At 45.8% G+C, this 17,233-nt stretch overlaps 1 protein-coding gene across 1 annotated transcript; it reads left to right on the forward strand.

Annotated features, from left to right (window-relative positions):
* The first annotated feature begins 114 nt into the window (after positions 1 to 114).
* scarb1 (scavenger receptor class B, member 1) lies at positions 115 to 16,005 on the forward strand. Its single transcript, XM_042337301.1, has 12 exons — positions 115 to 374; positions 4,449 to 4,609; positions 7,312 to 7,453; positions 8,702 to 8,905; positions 9,024 to 9,119; positions 9,777 to 9,892; positions 10,271 to 10,437; positions 10,821 to 10,939; positions 11,371 to 11,444; positions 11,858 to 11,909; positions 12,155 to 12,304; positions 14,601 to 16,005. The coding sequence occupies exons 1-12, from the start codon at positions 255 to 257 to the stop codon at positions 14,697 to 14,699; spliced, it is 1,500 nt and encodes a 499-aa protein (XP_042193235.1). The 5' UTR covers positions 115 to 254; the 3' UTR covers positions 14,700 to 16,005.
* Positions 16,006 to 17,233: the final 1,228 nt, after the last annotated feature.

Consider the following 17,233-nt stretch of genomic DNA (forward strand, 5'->3'; position numbering starts at 1 on the left):
CCCCAGAGGGCGGGGCGGGGCGGGGCCGCCGGGCCAGCTGCTGGGGGGGGGGGGGGGGGCAATGTCAGGGCTGGCAATGCTGCCTCAGGTCACTCTGCACCCAGCCTTTGGTGGGGGGGGGTGGGGGGGTGTAGCACCACTCTGCTCTGCAATCCAAATCATCGCGTTGGGTTTGGTTTGGTCACTCTCTCTCTCTCTCACACTCTCTCTCTCTCTCCCTCTCTCTCTCCCTCTCTCCCTCCCTCTCTGCTTCAATGAAGGTCCCGCGAAGCAAAGCCCCGGTGGTCCTGGGGGTGGGGGGGGCCTTGCTGGCGGCCTCCGGCATCCTTCTGGCGTGTGTCACCCCCGGTAGGATCCAGCAGCAAGTTGCGCAGGTGAGTTGCAACGGGTTTTGGGGGGGGGTTTGGGGGTTGGGGGGCATCATCGACCCCCCCCCCATCGGAAGGGGTCTGAAAACGTTGCGCTGTGCTGTGTGTGGGGGGGGGGGGGGTCTGTGTGTGTGTGTAGAGGGGGGTCCTGTGTGTGTGTTTGTAGAGGGGGGGTCTTGTGTGTGTGTGTAGAGGGGGTGGGGGGGTCCTGTGTGTGTGTGTAGAGGGGGTCTTTGTGTGTGTAGAGGGGGTGGAGGTGGGGGGTCCTGTGTGTGTGTGTAGAGGGGGTCCTGTGTGTGTGTGTAGAGGGGGTGGGGGTGGGGGTTCCTGTGTGTGTGTGTAGAGGGGGTGGGGGTGGGGTTCCTGTGTGTGTGTGTAGAGGGGGTGGGGGGTCCTGTGTGTGTGTGTAGAGGGGGTGGGGTGGGGGTCCTGTGTGTGTGTGTAGAGGGGGTGGAGGTGGGGGTCCTGTGTGTGTGTGTAGAGGGGGTGGGGGGGGGTCCTGTGTGTGTGTGTAGAGGGGGTGGGGGTGGGGGTCCTGTGTGTGTGTGGAGAGGGTTGGGGGGTCCTGTGTGTGTGTAGAGGGGTGGGGGGGGTCCTGTGTGTGTGTGTAGAGGGGGTGGGGGGGTCCTGTATGTGTGTAGAGGGGTGGGGTGGGGGTCCTGTGTGTGTGTGTAGAGGGGGTGGGGGGGGGTGGTGCTGCTCCGCTGATCTGGTGCTGGTGCTGTACAATCCGCTTTGGGCCGCAGGTGAGTGGACATCTGAATCCCAGTGAAGTTTCCTGTGTGGAAGCTGCTGCGAGTTTTCCTGTGGATTAGAATCTCTCCTTCGTTTTGCGTCTCGTAAAACTGCTGAGTGAGCTCAGCAAAAGGCTCACTTCCTGATGAGCAGACTTTATTTGAAACACTTGTTTGTTTGTTTGTTTGTTTGTTTGTTGTTGTTGTTGTCGCTGTTTGGCCCAATTTTCATTTCATTTGAATTGTTTGATTAAATGTTAATGTGTAATTGTAGCCTGTAAATAACACCCCTCCCCACACACACACACACACCTTAGCTTCGCTTTTAGAACAAGATTAAGCTGCGGACCCTCTGTGCGCAATTGGCTGCCGCGTTTCGCCCGCAAGTATACGGTCAATTCACTTTACGGTATATTCTGTGAAGCGCTTTGAGACGTCTGGAAGACGTGAAAAGCGCTGTATCAAGTGGAAGGATTATTATTATTATTATTATCAAGCGGGGAAGTTTCTAACCAGAGCTGAGACATCTCATTCTCTCTGCCCATAAGCCTACGTAAGTACGCCCTTCATTAGCTTAGGGATGTGCCAGTAATCCTTTGGGTGTGTCGCTGTCCTGCGATTGAATCCAAAGGAAGGGGTAAATGTCTCGTTCGTACAGAATCCCCCGCGCCCCCCACTAGCTTCCTATTCCAGCATTGAGCTGTTTTGTGTTGAGTTCCAGTGTCCTGACTCAAACCCACCATTTCTGGTAACCTGTTCCCATCAGTTGATTACATGTCAAGTGTGTGTCAAAAAAAATGCACCCCCCCCCCACCACCCTCCATGTCTGTCCTAAACTTGCCCTTCACATCCCCTGAGCCCATGCCCTCATGTCCTGGGTGTATTTGAGAGTATTGTACTGGGTTTATTTTTTCAACCCTCGTCAGTACTTCATGCATTACTATAAGATCCCCTCTCTAGGTTGAAGCCCTAAAGTATCTGTCAGCACCTTCCTTTTCGGTCACGCCTTTAATTTTCCCATACTACCAACCCTCTTGACTCCAGCTCACTACTAAAGTACTTGCTCAGAAACATCATCATAAACTGCCGCCAGCTGAATGACAACCAACAACATCAGCTAAATAGGAGCAGGTTTTTTTCTTCATGAGACGTTCCTCCAGGGTCTGACTGTTTCATGTCAGGGCCAGTAGTGCAGTCATCAGTGATTTGATCAGAGCTTCTTTGTTCACTATCATGCTGTATCTATTGCTGTTATTAATCATTATACCCACACCATGGGTATTTGGCTCTGTGGAGCACTCTGACATGTAGAAGATTTATAGGATGATTTATCTTGTAGAACATGTGACTGTTTTGGGGGTGATGTTTCCCCTGCCCTCACCATTGGGATCCATTGGCTCCACTATTCCAGCAGGTCAACTCCCAAGATCCTCAATTAAATCCCCTCAAATCTTTAAATCCCTTCACAGTCTCATTTCTGTGAAGTTGGAGTATTGGGGGTGGAGGTGTATGGAGGAAAGGAGACCAGGGTTTAGCATTGAAGAGTTGGTCGCAGTGGCAAATGGAGGAATAGACTCCAGGTTTTGCTGTAATATATTGGGGATTAGAGAGTATCTATCTATGCAGCTTGTGGAGAGCATTGCTCTTAGTTGGCATTTGATATGGATTGAGGAAGTGGGAAAAGAATGTTTCACGAGGGTTGATGGTTTGGCAATGAACTAGGAGATATGAAATCTAGGCTTCCGCTGAATTCTCTCCAAGCCAAGTAGGAAAACTTGTTCTGATTTATGAAAGAAACAGAAGTTCTTTTTTTCTCTTTAACTGGAACTTGTATAGAAGTTCTCCCCTGCATAAAGCTTCATACAATTACTATTCCCCCACCCACACCCCATGTGCTCTAATCTTCATTGATTCTCAGTATGAACGAGGATTGAGTTTAAGATCTTTGTTCTGATCACTACATCCCTCTATGGTCTTGCCCCTAACCTATTATGGAATCTCTATATTTCACCCATCCTCTCTACTCTTCTGGCTCTGGATTTTGCTTGCTCCTCGCTCCATTTGCACCACCATTGGGGGACAAGCTTTCAGCCTTGGTTAACCCATCCTCAAACATTTCGGAGCCACTTTATAATAATAATAATAATAATCCTTGCATTTGATAAGTCTTCAAAGCGAATATATTGTAAAGTGGATTGACTGTGTATTTTGAGGGCGAAACTTTGAAGCTTCTGTCCATCCTAAAAACACACACCTTTGACACCTTTAAATCTCATATTTCCATGCTCGTTTTCCAGTGCCTTGATAGATTTTAATTGAAAGATGTGACATACGTGCAGTTTTCTTTTGAGTTATGAGATAAGAATTTCACAGTGCTCAAAGGTTCAAGGACCAACGATCTGAATTCTTTCAGGTAAACTGGCTAGACAACTGTAATCCAATGACATGTTTGTATGCTTCCATTGTGCTTTGAAAGAAAGCATTGATGTGCCAATAAAATTCCATTGTGGAACGAGTCAGATTATCCAGGGGAGATATAAAAGGGATCCAACTGAGAGTGAAGATTTGTGGTTATGAAACCAAGTTATTATAATAACATACACCAACGTGAAAGGCACTATACAAGTGTAATCTTGTTGTTGTTGTTATAACAATCGTGTTGGAAGTTATGTCGTTAAATATGTATCTGTAGTTAAACATAGGTCAATGTTAGAACATCAGGTTTTCTGAGGATGGGGCAAAGCTTCACATCACAGGAGCTCTACAATTGTATTACAGGACACTGTCTCACCAACGTACTTCCTCTAACACACTTGTAACTTGTCATGGGACTCTTTTTAGATATAAATGATCTACATGCATTGCAACATCGCACAAAGGGTCGATTGTACACTACTTCAAAGATATAAAGGCAGGTTCTCTATCCAGACAGTGTGTTAATGTGGATCAGATTTGCAGCTCATAAGACATTCAGACACAGCGTGCTACATTGTACAAGTAATTTTTTTTATAAAAATGTTAACAGCTTAGATTAAGTGAGGAAAGGGCTAGAGCAATGAGTCAGGGTGGGCTGATTGCAATTGCCTATAAAAATAGGTCACTGCAGGCGACAGTGTTCTGTGACATTTCAACATTATTCTAAAAATTACAAGTTCTTCTTCATAGTGATTCTACAGAACAGAACTAACATTTTTACATTTTTTTAATTTAATGTTATTTCATTTGGATTCAGTCTTTATGTGAAGGGTGTTTACAGACACTGTCTCTCTTTCAGCGCCTTGGGATGTCCTCCCGAGATGAAAGGTACTATACAAGTGTAATTTGTTGTTGTTGTTCCCGTGTGCAGAAAGTTCAGATTGACCCCAGCAGTGGCCTGGCTTATACCATGTGGCGGGATATCCCTGTGCCCTTCTACATGTCTGTCTACTTCTTTGAGGTTAAGAATCCCACGGAATTTCTAAGTGGAGAAAAGGCAGTTCTTAGTCAGCGGGGACCTTACGTTTACAGGTACGTGTGCCTCAGCGGGTATCTCATGTTAACAATATGGAGGTGAGTAATATAAAATAAATAATGATCCTTGCATTTGATAAAACGCTTTTTCACGTCTTCGAGACGTCTCAAAACGCTTTACAGAATATACTGTAAAGTGAATTGACATTTACACGGCGCCTTTCACGTCGGGAGGACGTCCCAAGGCGCTGGACGGTCAGTGTTTCAGACTAGAGCTGGGGGTCGGGATTGGGGAGGGTGGAGGGCAGCGGGGTGGGAAGCGGGGTGATCGAAAGCACGGTTGAACAGCCATATCGAAACAGGGAGCGAGAGAAACACAAGTCACTCATCTGCCGAAGGCTTGGGACCCCCACATATTCCTAGGCCCTGGGGTGACCGCACCACTTAGTCGCTGCCTGGACTTGAGGGTTGCAATCCCAGGATTTCGGGAGAACTGATTCCACACAGGAATCCTGGGATCCTGTATTGGCATCGATGGCTCCTGATATCCTAGCATTCCCATCCCCTGAGTTCGAGAGTAAACTCACAGATAGTGGACCTTGAGTAACATATTTGTGTACTGTGTAACCCAAATATATCTTTAGGTGATAACAAACTGCAGTAGTCTACAGGGTTTAAATCCCTACTGTTTAAATCCTTACTCCCTAAACCAGTTGTTTCTGACTAAAATAGCTTAAAAATGTGACATTTCCATGCAACATGTCACTCTTAAAACACAGTAAATTGAGCCTGATTCTGAAATAATACAATAATAATAATATTCCTTGCATTTGATGTAGTGCTTTTCACGTCGGGAGGACGTCCCAAAGCGCTTCACAGAACACACTGTAAAGTGAATTGACTGTACATTTGTGGGCGAAATGCAGCAGCCAATTGCACACAGTAGCGTCCCCACAAACAGTCGTGGATTGAAGTGACAAATTTTTTTTTTTTCTTGAGGGATTATGTGTGGAGTAAGGAAACTTGCAAGGCGAGTGCTCTAACCTTTGAGCTACAGGACTCCACAGTACTGTAGATTGTGCAGTACATTGTAAACAAGAGATGCATATAACATCAGCTGGAGGTTTAGGTTAAAGGGCTGCTTATCTCTACTTGTGTTGCTCTATCCAATTCAATAGGAACAACATGAGAGGCCTGGTGGAAAAAAAACATGTGTTTGCCCCAAAGTAGATTAACTACAGTATTTATGTTATTCAGTCTCTCATATCACTCATCCATTTCTTATAGGAACAAAGGAACAGGAGGAGGCCATTCAGCCCCTCGTGCCTATTCCGCCATTCTATTAGATCATGGCTGATCTCTACCTCAACTCCAATTACCTGCCCTTGTCCCATATCCTTTGATACCCTGAACTAACAAATATCTATCCACCTCAGTCTTGAAAGTTTGAATGGATCCAGTATCACCAAATACCCATCACCACGCTTAAGAGTATCCAAACCAAACTAAGAGAAAATTCTGGGCATTCCCAGCTACACGTGGAAATTCTAGAGATTGTTGGACTAGAATGTGCACTCTCTCTCTCTCTCTCGTTCTCTCGCTGGATGGATGCATCCTGCTTACCTCATTCGGGAAACTTATTAGGTGTAAGTTGATGAGAGCCAAGGCTTGGTGGACACCAGAATGGGCATTGCCATTGAGAGCTTGTTATTGAGAGCACTGTCCTAGACCTTTCCTGTGTGCTTTGCAAAGAGTGGTACTGACTCACAGCAAAGCTCAGCAGCAAGTGACCACAGTCTGTACCATTGTGTTAGCTGATTTTGTAACCGAGCGAAAGCTTCAAAGAGGCAGTTAGTGCTTCCCTGTGTGAAATTAAAACCCCCGATACAGTTTGGTTCCCCTTAATCCATTTCAAATGCTTGACTTTAATGTGTTCCCGTGATTATGTGTACATTCGTCAGGAGCAATGGTGAATCTAATCATGCCCTTTGCATGAATGTCAGCGAGGCATGTGATTGAGTACTGTGCCGAACTTTCCAACATCAGGTGGAAAGTTATACGCTGCTTGGATTGCAGATTACACACACTTGAGCCACAGTTGATCAGGATGTAACGTTGCCTGTGCCAGCTGAGCACCCACAATCAAGCGAAGGCAAATAACAATGGCGAAGTGAGTTTAGCTCAATCTCGTCTCGAGGCTAGAGCACAGTTTGTCTGGTGCGAATCAATCGGGTTATTGCCAGTAACATCAGCAAAGTTGCAAATGCAGCAAAAATTAAAAGCTGCTGGAGCGAGGGCCAGGAAATCTCTCCGTTCAACGTCTCTTTACACGCCAGGCAATCAATTGCTTCTCAGCAAAGCGGTTTGTACTATGTTAAAAAATTACAAAGAAAGTTACATTTGTATGGAATCTTTTACGTCGGGAGGACATCCCAAGGCCTGGGAGCACAGTGAACTAAACCCAAGGCCTGACTGGAAGAAATCGGAAGCCCGGGATTCGGAGAGTGAATACATTCTGAACTGCCATCGTTATAAATTATCCGGCTTCTTAGTTTCAGCTCTGGGATAATACTTGCACTTGATTTTTCTTTGCTAAACTGAAGCATTCAAAAAGAAAATTAGACTTTAATGGGGCTCGGTTCAGTTCAGCTCAATTTGCGTCCTACAGTTTTCTGGTTTGTCTTTCTCAAACGCTGTTTGTTGGGTGTGTGTGTGTGTGTGTGTGAGACAGAGCGCTGACTGCTGTTTCTGATTTACAGAGAGTACCGGCAGAAAAGCAACATCACGTTTCATGACAACTTCACTGTCTCGTACCGTGAATATCGCCAATATCACTTCAGCCCCGAGCACTCTGTTGGCAATGAGAGTGATGAACTCATCCTGCCCAACATGCTAGCCCTGGTGGGTTTCTTCTAACCACAGTGAATAATAATAATAATCCTTGCATTATATATCGTGCCTTATCGAGTCATTGAGACATCTCAAAGCGTTTCAGAAGATATACTGTAAAGTGAATTGACTGTGTATTTTGCGGGTGAAACGCGGCAGCCAATTGCGCACGGCAGTGTCCCACAAACAATCGTGGATTTTTTTTGGAGGGATTATTACCCCCGGAGAGCAATCCGCCCATCGACTCACAACCGGGTTCCAGCTCAGAGACGTGTGGAGTAAGGAAACTTGCCTAAGGTTTCACCCCGCCTGGGAATTGAACCCGATTCCTCTTGCTTGAGTTGTTAAAAGAGGAGAGAGATAGAGAGAGTCATATTTAATAGCAAGTTAGAGGAAAAATAGTTGCAACAATCTTGGGTGTCTGCTGTGCTGTAAGGAGGGCCACTCCTGTAGCTCATGTCCTGGTGAGAGGATGTACAACATTTAATTGAATTGCCTCAGTGCCCTGAACTGTCCTGTTGCAATTACAGCACCTTCTTTGGCTTTCGCTCCCTGTGACTAGGCAGACCTCCTGAGCAAAGCTCCTAAAATAACGCTTTGCTGAGTAAGATAGTGTGAAATCACATGGCCTGAATACTCTAGATCGCAAACAAATGACTAACAAAGCTCCCCCAGACCAGTGTAAACGTCAGTACAGTATTGTTCCCGTTAAATGATGCGAATTATACACTCGGTTGTTACATACAATACTGTATATAGTCACAGCGCTTTAGGTGTTCATGTCTAAAACTAGTTCAAATGTGCTTAGTCGGTTATAAATCCTGCCATTATTCTGCAGCTATCTTAACATAGCATTTATTGCTCCATAAATCTCATTTGGAGAATTATTCTGAAAGAGAATAGCAGGCTTATGCTGTGGGTCTATTAAATTAGTAGCAGCTTAAAATGAGCGATGAAGGAACATGAGACAGGAACATAAATCGCAGTGTGTGGCAGACGCAAGGGATGCTAGATACTCTTTTCACCCTCTCGTCTCGACCTTCCTCCTCGACCGCGCCTTCGGTCACCCTCCTACCCCCACCCTCCCTGACCTCCGCCCCTCCTGATCCCAAACCCTCAGCTCATGTGCGAATCCTTGACTGTCCAGGGCCTTGGGACGCCCTCCCGTTGTGAAAGTCTCTGTGTAAATATAATTTGCTTCTGTTGCTTGCGATTGTGCAGGGCGTTTCCTCATACTGTCTGTATGTCTTTTGTTTCCAGAGCGCAGCACTGATGGTTGAACACTTGCCATACGCTTTAAAAGTTATATTTAGCACTGCTTTGAAGACCTTCAACGAGAAGTCATTTATTCAGAAGTCCGTGAAGGAGATACTATGGGGCTATGACGATCCCCTTGTGGATTTCCTGAACAGAGTATTTCCAGGAATCATCCCTTTCAAAGGGAAATTTGGATTATTTGTAGATGTAAGTATATATTCTCAGTCTTAATTTGCGTGGCTAATTTACCACAGTATTTTAGATTGATAATCTCCATCTCACCAGAAACATTCTACCTTTCACCGTCCTTTCCCTCTCTTTCCAGTTCAACAACTCAAACACCGGCTTATTCACTGTTAATACAGGAGCTGATAATATCAGTAAAGTTCATCTAGTGGATAACTGGAATGGTGTTACAGAGGTACAGTGCTTATATATATAAAAAAAATTGTTCGAGACTATGTATGTCTGATCTTCCCACACGGATTGGAGGGCATAAGAACATAGGAACAGGAATAGGCCATTCAGCCCCCCGAGCCTGTTCCACCATTCTATTAGATCATGGCTGATTTATACATCAACTAATCAGCAGCCATCTGTCTGCCCTGTATTAGGGAATGTGAAACCAGTTCCTCTGATGAAGGGTGTCCCATTGATTTGCTTCCCCATCATTATAAACACAGTCACAAGTCATAAGGCTTTTTTCTGAAAAAAAGTCTTCACACACTAAGGCAAATTTGGACGTGTTACAAGGGCAGATCAGTCACCGCAATGAGAGATGTGACCGATTAATCCGTGCTTGAGACTAATTAGAGATGAGGAACAAACTCCCTTCTTCCAAACAGCTCCTGTTAACCCTGCAAGCCAAAGCCCTAGGGCGGGGTGGTCCTAGCTGGACAAGCAGCAGGAAAGCTTTGCCAGACAGCAACAGGTTGGACCACGCGGATCTAGCTTATGAACTCAGGTTCTGAGATGGGGCTTGAACCCACATCCCTCTGGCTCACACCCTCTTTAGAGAAATGGCCAACGTCCCTGGTTGTGAGTCATTGCAAATTCCTTCCTTTCTCTTGCGTTCCAGCTAAGCTACTGGAACACAGAGCAGTGTAATATGATTAATGGAACAGCAGGAGAGATGTGGGCACCGTTCCTGACTCCCTCAGACACACTAAAGTTTTACACACCGGACGCCTGCAGGTAAGAGCCTGACTGGAATCCACTTGTGCCAAATAGGTTAACAACAACCTGCATTTATTTAGCGCTGCTCATGGGTGGGAATAACAACAACAACAAATTACACTTACACAGTGCCTTTCATGTTGGACAGTCAAGGATTTGCACCCGAGCTGGAGGCTTGGGATCAGGAGGGGGTGGGGTTGAGATAGGAGGGTGACCGAAGGCCCAGTCGAAGAGTAAGATCTTGAGACGGACCTTGAAGGAGGCAAGGGAGGGAGGGTGGGTGGGTGCGAGGAGGAGGGACTGTGGGTTGGAATCAGTGATTTGTAGATTTTCTGTGGAGGGGAGGAGGGGAGAGGGGAGATATGAAAACATAATGTTGTTGTTATTCATAACTAGAACTTTGGAGCTGGTGTACCAGAAGTCTGGCTGGACGTCCCACATCCCGTCCTTCCGCTACGTGGCTCCAAAGACCATGTTTGCCAACGGAAGCACCTACCCCCCCAACGAGGGCTTCTGTCCCTGCAGAGAGTCAGGGGTATTAAACGTCAGCAGCTGTCGGCACAGTGAGCACACGAGCCACCAAGTCCCTCACACAGTTTTGGGATGGGAGGGGGGTTATTAAAGTTACATTTAATAACAGTAATAATAATCCTTGCATTTGCTATATCTCCTTATCACATCTTCGATACGTCTCAAAGCACTTCACAGGATGCACTTTAACGTGAATTGACTGTGTGTATTTTGTGGGCACAGTAACCAATTGGATTGAGTAACCAATTTTAAATATAATGCTTTTTTATTTTATTAATACATTTGACCGATGATGTGTTTTTGTGTATCTGTCTCTTTCATCGTATCGTTTGTGTTGGCCCAACACCGGGCTGGGTTGGGCTGGGTTATGGCTTGTGGCTAAACGAGTGTATATGTGTGTGTTTCACGCTCTTAGATTCTCAAGTCTTTGTTTCCCACCCTCATTTCTACAATGGAGACCCAGTTCTGTGGCAGGCTGTTCATGGGCTAACCCCTAATGAGCGAGAACATGGACTTTTCATTGACATCCACCCCGTAAGTAAGAGACTGCGAGTCACTGTTGGAGGGGGGGGGGACAATAATAATAATAACACTCATTGCATTTGATATAGGACCTTATCCCCTCGATGAGACATCTCAAAGCCCTTCACAGGATGTACTGTAAAGTGGATTGACTGTGTAATTCTGTGGGCGAAACGCGGCAGCCGAATGCGCACAGCAGCGTCCCACAGACAGTCGTGGATTGAGTCACGCAATTTTTTTGTTATGGAGGGATTGTTACCTCCTGGAAAGCGATCGCCAATCGACGAACAACCTACTTACGGTGTATGCTGACTGTTCATTCCTGGTACATGCCGGGCCTGCGCTGGGTGTCAGCCTCACGGGGTTAGGTTTGGTAAAACCAGGGAAAGCCGCTGAAGAATGTCGATAACTAACTGATTTATTGACGTGTCGTTCTCTTTCAGTTGACGGGTATCCCTCTGAATGTCTCCATCAAACTCCAGTTAAACCTGTTCTTAAAATCCGTGCAAGGCATCACGTAAGTACAGCTCAAAGCGTGATCGAAGGCACGGTCAAAGAGGAAGGTCTTGAGTCGGGCCTCGAAGGAGGCAAGGGAGGGGGGTGAGGCAGAGGGACAGTTGGATGGATGGTACTGATGTTATTGCCACAGGCAAGTCCGTGTCTGTCATGAGCAGCTCCTGGCTTCTTCCTTATAGTCTCTGTTCAGTACATTCTGTCTGTCCTTGGCTGTCACCCCCACCCCCAGCACTGCGTTGCAGTGTCAGCCTACACTATGAGCTCAAAGTCCTGAAGTGGGGAGTTGAACCCACAACCTTCTGACCCGGAGGCAAGAGCGCTACCGACTGTGCCAGGCTGTCGTAACATCAGCCCATATTTACTGATGATCCGTTGTACGTATGTTATCAAAATCCTTTTTTGTTTTAAACCCAGAGAGACTGGAAAAATCCGGCCTTTGCTGCTGCCTTTCCTTTGGTTTGAAGAGGTGAGTGCAACCGTGATCAGGAAAATTCTCTTTCAATACTTTTAGTTATAAAGTGACTGTGCGTGCTTACTACTACTACACCCCACCCCCACACACACCCCCAGTTCCTTTCTCAACTCTCCTCCACCCCCTGTTCGGACTCTGTGAAGTGCTTTGAGATGTGCTCCTTGCATGAAAGGCGATGTATAAACTGTCGCTAATTGTATAACCGAGACTCACGCAGGGTTTAACCTGTGCCTTTACAGTCTGGTATCATCGACGGGCCAGCTCTAGACACCTTCTATAACTACCTGGTCCTCTTGCCGAAGATCCTGGAGTTCCTTCAGTACATCCTGATCGCTCTCGGCTGCCTCATGGTGCTCCTGGCTCTGGTAATCCTGCATCTCCGGAAGCGGGTAAGAGCATCAAAAACAACAACAAATGACATTTACACGGTGCCTTTCACGTCGGGAGGACGTCCCAAGGCGCTGGACGGTCAGTGTTTCAGACTAGAGCTGGGGGTCGGGATTGGGGAGGGTGGAGGGCAGTGGGGTGGGAAGCGGGGTGATCAAAAGCATGGTTGAACAGCCATATCGAAACAGGGAGCGAGAGAAACACAAGTCACTCATCTGCCGAAGGCTTGGGACCCCCACATATTCCTAGGCCCTGGGGTGACCGCACCACTTAGTCGCTGCCTGGACTTGAGGGTTGCAATCCCAGGATTTCGGGAGAACTGATTCCACACAGGAATCCTGGGATCCTGTATTGGCATCGATGGCTCCTGATATCCTAGCATTCCCATCCCCTGAGTTCGAGAGTAAACTCACAGATAGTGGACCTTGAGTAACATATTTGTGTACTGTGTAACCCAAATATATCTTTAGGTGATAACAAACTGCAGTAGTCTACAGGGTTTAAATCCCTACTGTTTAAATCCTTACTCCCTAAACCAGTTGTTTCTGACTAAAATAGCTTAAAAATGTGACATTTCCATACAACATGTCACTCTTAAAACACAGTAAACTGAGCCTGATTCTGAAATAATACTATAATAATAATACTAATAATCCTTGCATTTGATATAGCACTTTTTACTTTGGGAGGACGTCCCAAAGCGCTTCACAGAACACACTGTAAAGTGAATTGACTGTATATTTGTGGGCGAACGCGGCAGCCAATTGCACACAGCAATGTCCCACAAACAGTCGTAGATTGAAAATGACCAATTTATTATTGTTTTTGTTTTTTGGAGGGATTATTATTAGGCTCTGTGTGTGGAGTAAGGAAACTTGCCCAAGGTTTCGCCCTCTGCCTGGAATTGAACTCAGGTCTCTCGCTTGCAAAGCGAGTGCTCTAACCACTGAGCTACAGGACTCCACTATATCAATCCTAAACTCTTTCGTTAAAACAGAAGTAACCGTGCACGCACTGAATGTTTTGGAGTCCTCAGCCCGTGTAAAATTCCCTGAAATTAAAACAGTCTGAGCAGGAGTGAGGTAAAACAACAATAAATTACATCTGTATAGCACCTTTCACGTGGGGAGGACGTCCTAAGGCGCTGGAATCTGTGTTAAAGGCAATTGATGCAGGAAGCCTGGAAGTCATGAGCAAAGGAGGGCATTCTTGTACACTGGTTTTATGTTTCTGGCTGTGTGTGTAGTTGTTTTTTTTTTCTTTTGTGGAATGCCTGTTCCAAAAAAAAGAGAGAAGTATCCAAATAAACCTGGGAATGATTATTTTGTAGGACAGAAGCGTGTTATTGGGGAATAGTAGTAAGCAATGCGCTGAAGGTAATGAGGAGAAACGGTTTGATTCAGCAAAAGCAACTGCTAACTGCACCGAGACCCCTGAAGGTGCTCAGTAGGTGGGTAGCTGTTTATATTTGTGTACACACACACACACACACATGCAATACACGCACCCAACACACAAGCACACACCTCACACAGACACACTACACTTACACACATACTTACACACACACACACATACACTCACATACGCACAAAACTCAGGGCTCAGGATTCTCTGGTGATGGTTTCATCTGTAGTGACTAGTAAGTTAAGTTAGTGATGAATCTTTACCCCCTCATTTGCACGTGCAGGAAAAAAACTCTAAAATTAACAACAACAATAATAATAAGCCTTGCATTTGATATAGCGCTTTTCACGTCTTCTAGACGTCTCAAAGTGCTTCTCTGCAGACAAAATAACAGTAATTATTACAGTATAAATGCTTTTTAAACACCGTCCAGGCGTGGTTATAAACCGTTAACTGTCTAGGTGTACTTAACTAACTAGGTATAACCAGGTGTACTGTATAACCGCATGTTTTAACGTATTTACTAAAATAAAAAAAACGGTTTGGGGATTGCAAACACTAATAAACTGGCAACTGCACCTGTTTGTGTTAATGATGTATTCTCTTCCGATTCAATCTTCATGGCTACCCACTACTCTCTCGCACCCTCCCTCAGTGTCGGCTCCAGAGTTAGCCTCACCGCTCGCGCTCTCTAACACTTGACCGAATCAAGTTCCTTTATAACCCGGCAATACAACCGTTACCTTAGATGTAACGGCAATCCTTGCAGTTGACTATCTTTCTATCCTCGCTTTTGCTTTCCCCCCACCCCCACGGTTTAGCTTTTGGTCTTTGTCCACGGATTAAGATTGATTAAAACTGTTGTAATCGCCGCCTGTTTGTTCCACTCAGATCATCAGTCGAGACAACAGCCCAGCCTCCTCTGAAAGCTCGTCACTCCTGCCCAGTGACTCCGCTCCCCCTGACTACACATCGCTTGACCATTCCTGACACCACTGGACTGATAGCTCGCTCGCCGAGAGAATGTTTATTACCATTTATTTTTATCTTCTCTTCTTCCCCTTCCCTCTCTTCTCTCTCCTCCCTTCTCTCTCTTTCCCACCGCCCCTAATACCCAATTTATTACACATATAAATATATATTTTTCTCCCCTCCCTCACTTTAACTTTGCACAGAATGCACAAAAGTTTTATTGTTGACTAACCAAAACCTTTTTCCCCGCCACCCCCCCACCAAAAAACACCCCAACTCAAAATGGACCCGCTCACTTGCCAGTGTTTCCTCAGGGACAAGCACCAGTGTGCAAATCCCTGAGGCGAGTTTTTCTATCAGCGTATAACGAGAAGGTTATTTTACTAGCAGATTATTGTAAACAGCATCTTTAACAACCCAGCTCTGTCTGTCCTGCTACCTCCCCCCCTCTATCCCCCCTCCGGGTTCAGTATGGACCACACAAAGTCCTACCAACAGCAGGAAGACTTGTCCGTGGAGCTTAGGGGAGTGTAGTGACTGCCTGATCAGACTGGGAACGGGAAAGGTTCACTTTCAAAGTGAGCTGGGAACTGAGCGGTACAGGACTTGTCTGACAAGGAAGTCTGCAGGAAATTAATCACCACACTTTCATTACATCCAGGCTTGACTACACTGACTCCTTGCTCACCCCACTCCCCAACTCTTCCCTTCACAAGCCAGAGATCATACAGAACTCTATGGCCCGTGTCCTCTCCCACGCCAAGCTCCGTGAGTCAATCAACCCCCCACCCTCGTCCGGCTTCACCGCCTCCCAGAGGATCAAGTTCAAGGTCCTCGTCCTCAAGGAGTTTGATATGGGAGAGGACACAAGCTGCAGAGTTTCTGAATAAAGCTGTAAGGACTAAACTAATTCATTCTTCATTCTAAACGTATCAGACATTCCAATAGTTTCACTCGCCTCGGCCCCTGTGGCATTCTGCCTGGTGAAGGAAGGATGTTGGGGTAAATCAGGAGACGTGTAATCACTCTGTTGGCATTTCCTCTCATGCCCCCATGATGCTATCTCACTCTGCTGTTCCTACCAACGCACTGGAGCACATCACTCTGTGTTCATTCTTACTTGCCCAATTTCCTCCATTGACCTGCCAGACTCAGGGCAATTTTCACACGTGTAGGTGGCGCACATATATACGGGTTTCCACATGTGTCAGACACCCAGCTGACCAAATTAAAATAAGCTGACGTGTATCGTTCCGGGAAAGGCGTGGATATTGGACGTGGAGTCCTGTAGCTCAGTGATTAGAGCACTTGCCTTGCAAGCGAGACACCTGGGTTCAATTCCAGGCAGAGGGCGAAACCTTGGGCAAGTTTCCTTACTCCACACAGAGCCTAATAATAATCCCTCCAAAACAAAAAGCAATAATAAATTGGTCATTTTCAATCCACGGCTGTTTGTGGGACACTGCTGTGCGCGTTTCACTCACAAATATACGGTCAGTTCACTTTACAGTCTATTCTGTGAAGCGCTTTGAGACGTTGAGAAGGCGTGAAAAGCACTATATCAAATGCAAGGATCATTATTATTATATCTACCTGGAAATCTGAATGATTCCAGCTAGAGTCCTTCTTAAGGAGGTTTTTCCTGCTGAAATTCTGATACAAGACTTTCCCTTGTTACAGCGATTTAAACCCGGACTGATCCCAAGTACAGTGCGAGTTTCAGTATTACGGTACGAATGGAAAGGTTTGGCTGGTGCAGTGGTTTTAACGAGGGCTGAGTGCGAATGGAATAGAAAGAGGAATATTTTGGATCCTCAGAAATTTCAGGCACATTTTCTCCCATCACATTGTTTCGCTCATATTGTTTAATATGGTCTGAATGAGAAACCGTCATGCTCTGCAATCAGAGAATAGCTTCCTCTGATCGCAAACATCTTACTTAGTGGTAAGAATTACTCCAGTGACCTGGCGTTATCTCTCTCTCCCTCTCTCTGTCTCCCCTTGTTAGTGAACGCACACATTAAGCATTGCCCTGCTGTGCACTATTTGACCACTGGTACTAGTGAGTACAGATGAACGATTCAATTATCAAGCGTTCGTTCACAGCTGCTGATTCTGAGTGACAAAAAAATGCTACACACACACACACACACACAAATGTGCCAGTTTTATTTTAAAGTACTGGTATATATATTTTATAACATGCAGTTAGCAAATAGTCAACTCCATTCGAGTATGCTTGAGAACGTACAGCAGTTGTCACTTCACCTTGTGCCAAAACCCTCTCTGTCCGTCGCAGTGCAAATCTGTTATTTGTACCTTTTGTAAACTGCTACTGTCGTTCTGCTGGGTCAGGATCACTGTGTTTGGCTGTGAAATTCTAAGGGCTCATTGAGGGCCTTTTTACGTAGTGTTTTTCGGTTATTGTTGAAAATCTTAAAAGATGTCCGCAATAAAGCAATAACTGTTAACGTGCGAGATTTGAATGTGTCCCTATATCGTGATCGCTACGCTGGGTTTTGGATTCGCACAGGGTGTGTTTTTTGTGCACA

This window comes from Callorhinchus milii, unplaced genomic scaffold (assembly GCF_018977255.1).
Source record: "Callorhinchus milii isolate IMCB2004 unplaced genomic scaffold, IMCB_Cmil_1.0 Scaffold8, whole genome shotgun sequence".
In the NCBI taxonomy this organism is placed as follows: Eukaryota; Metazoa; Chordata; class Chondrichthyes; order Chimaeriformes; family Callorhinchidae; genus Callorhinchus; species Callorhinchus milii.

Excerpts from the sequence above, each read along its gene's own strand:
- scarb1 (XM_042337301.1), top strand. The coding sequence starts at position 255 with ATGAAGGTCCCGCGAAGCAAAGCCCCGGTGGTCCTGGGGGTGGGGGGG. Across the intron at positions 8,906-9,023 it reads AATTTGGATTATTTGTAGAT|TTCAACAACTCAAACACCGG; the intron begins GTAAGTATATAT and ends CTCTCTTTCCAG. Across the intron at positions 9,120-9,776 it reads ACTGGAATGGTGTTACAGAG|CTAAGCTACTGGAACACAGA; the intron begins GTACAGTGCTTA and ends CTTGCGTTCCAG.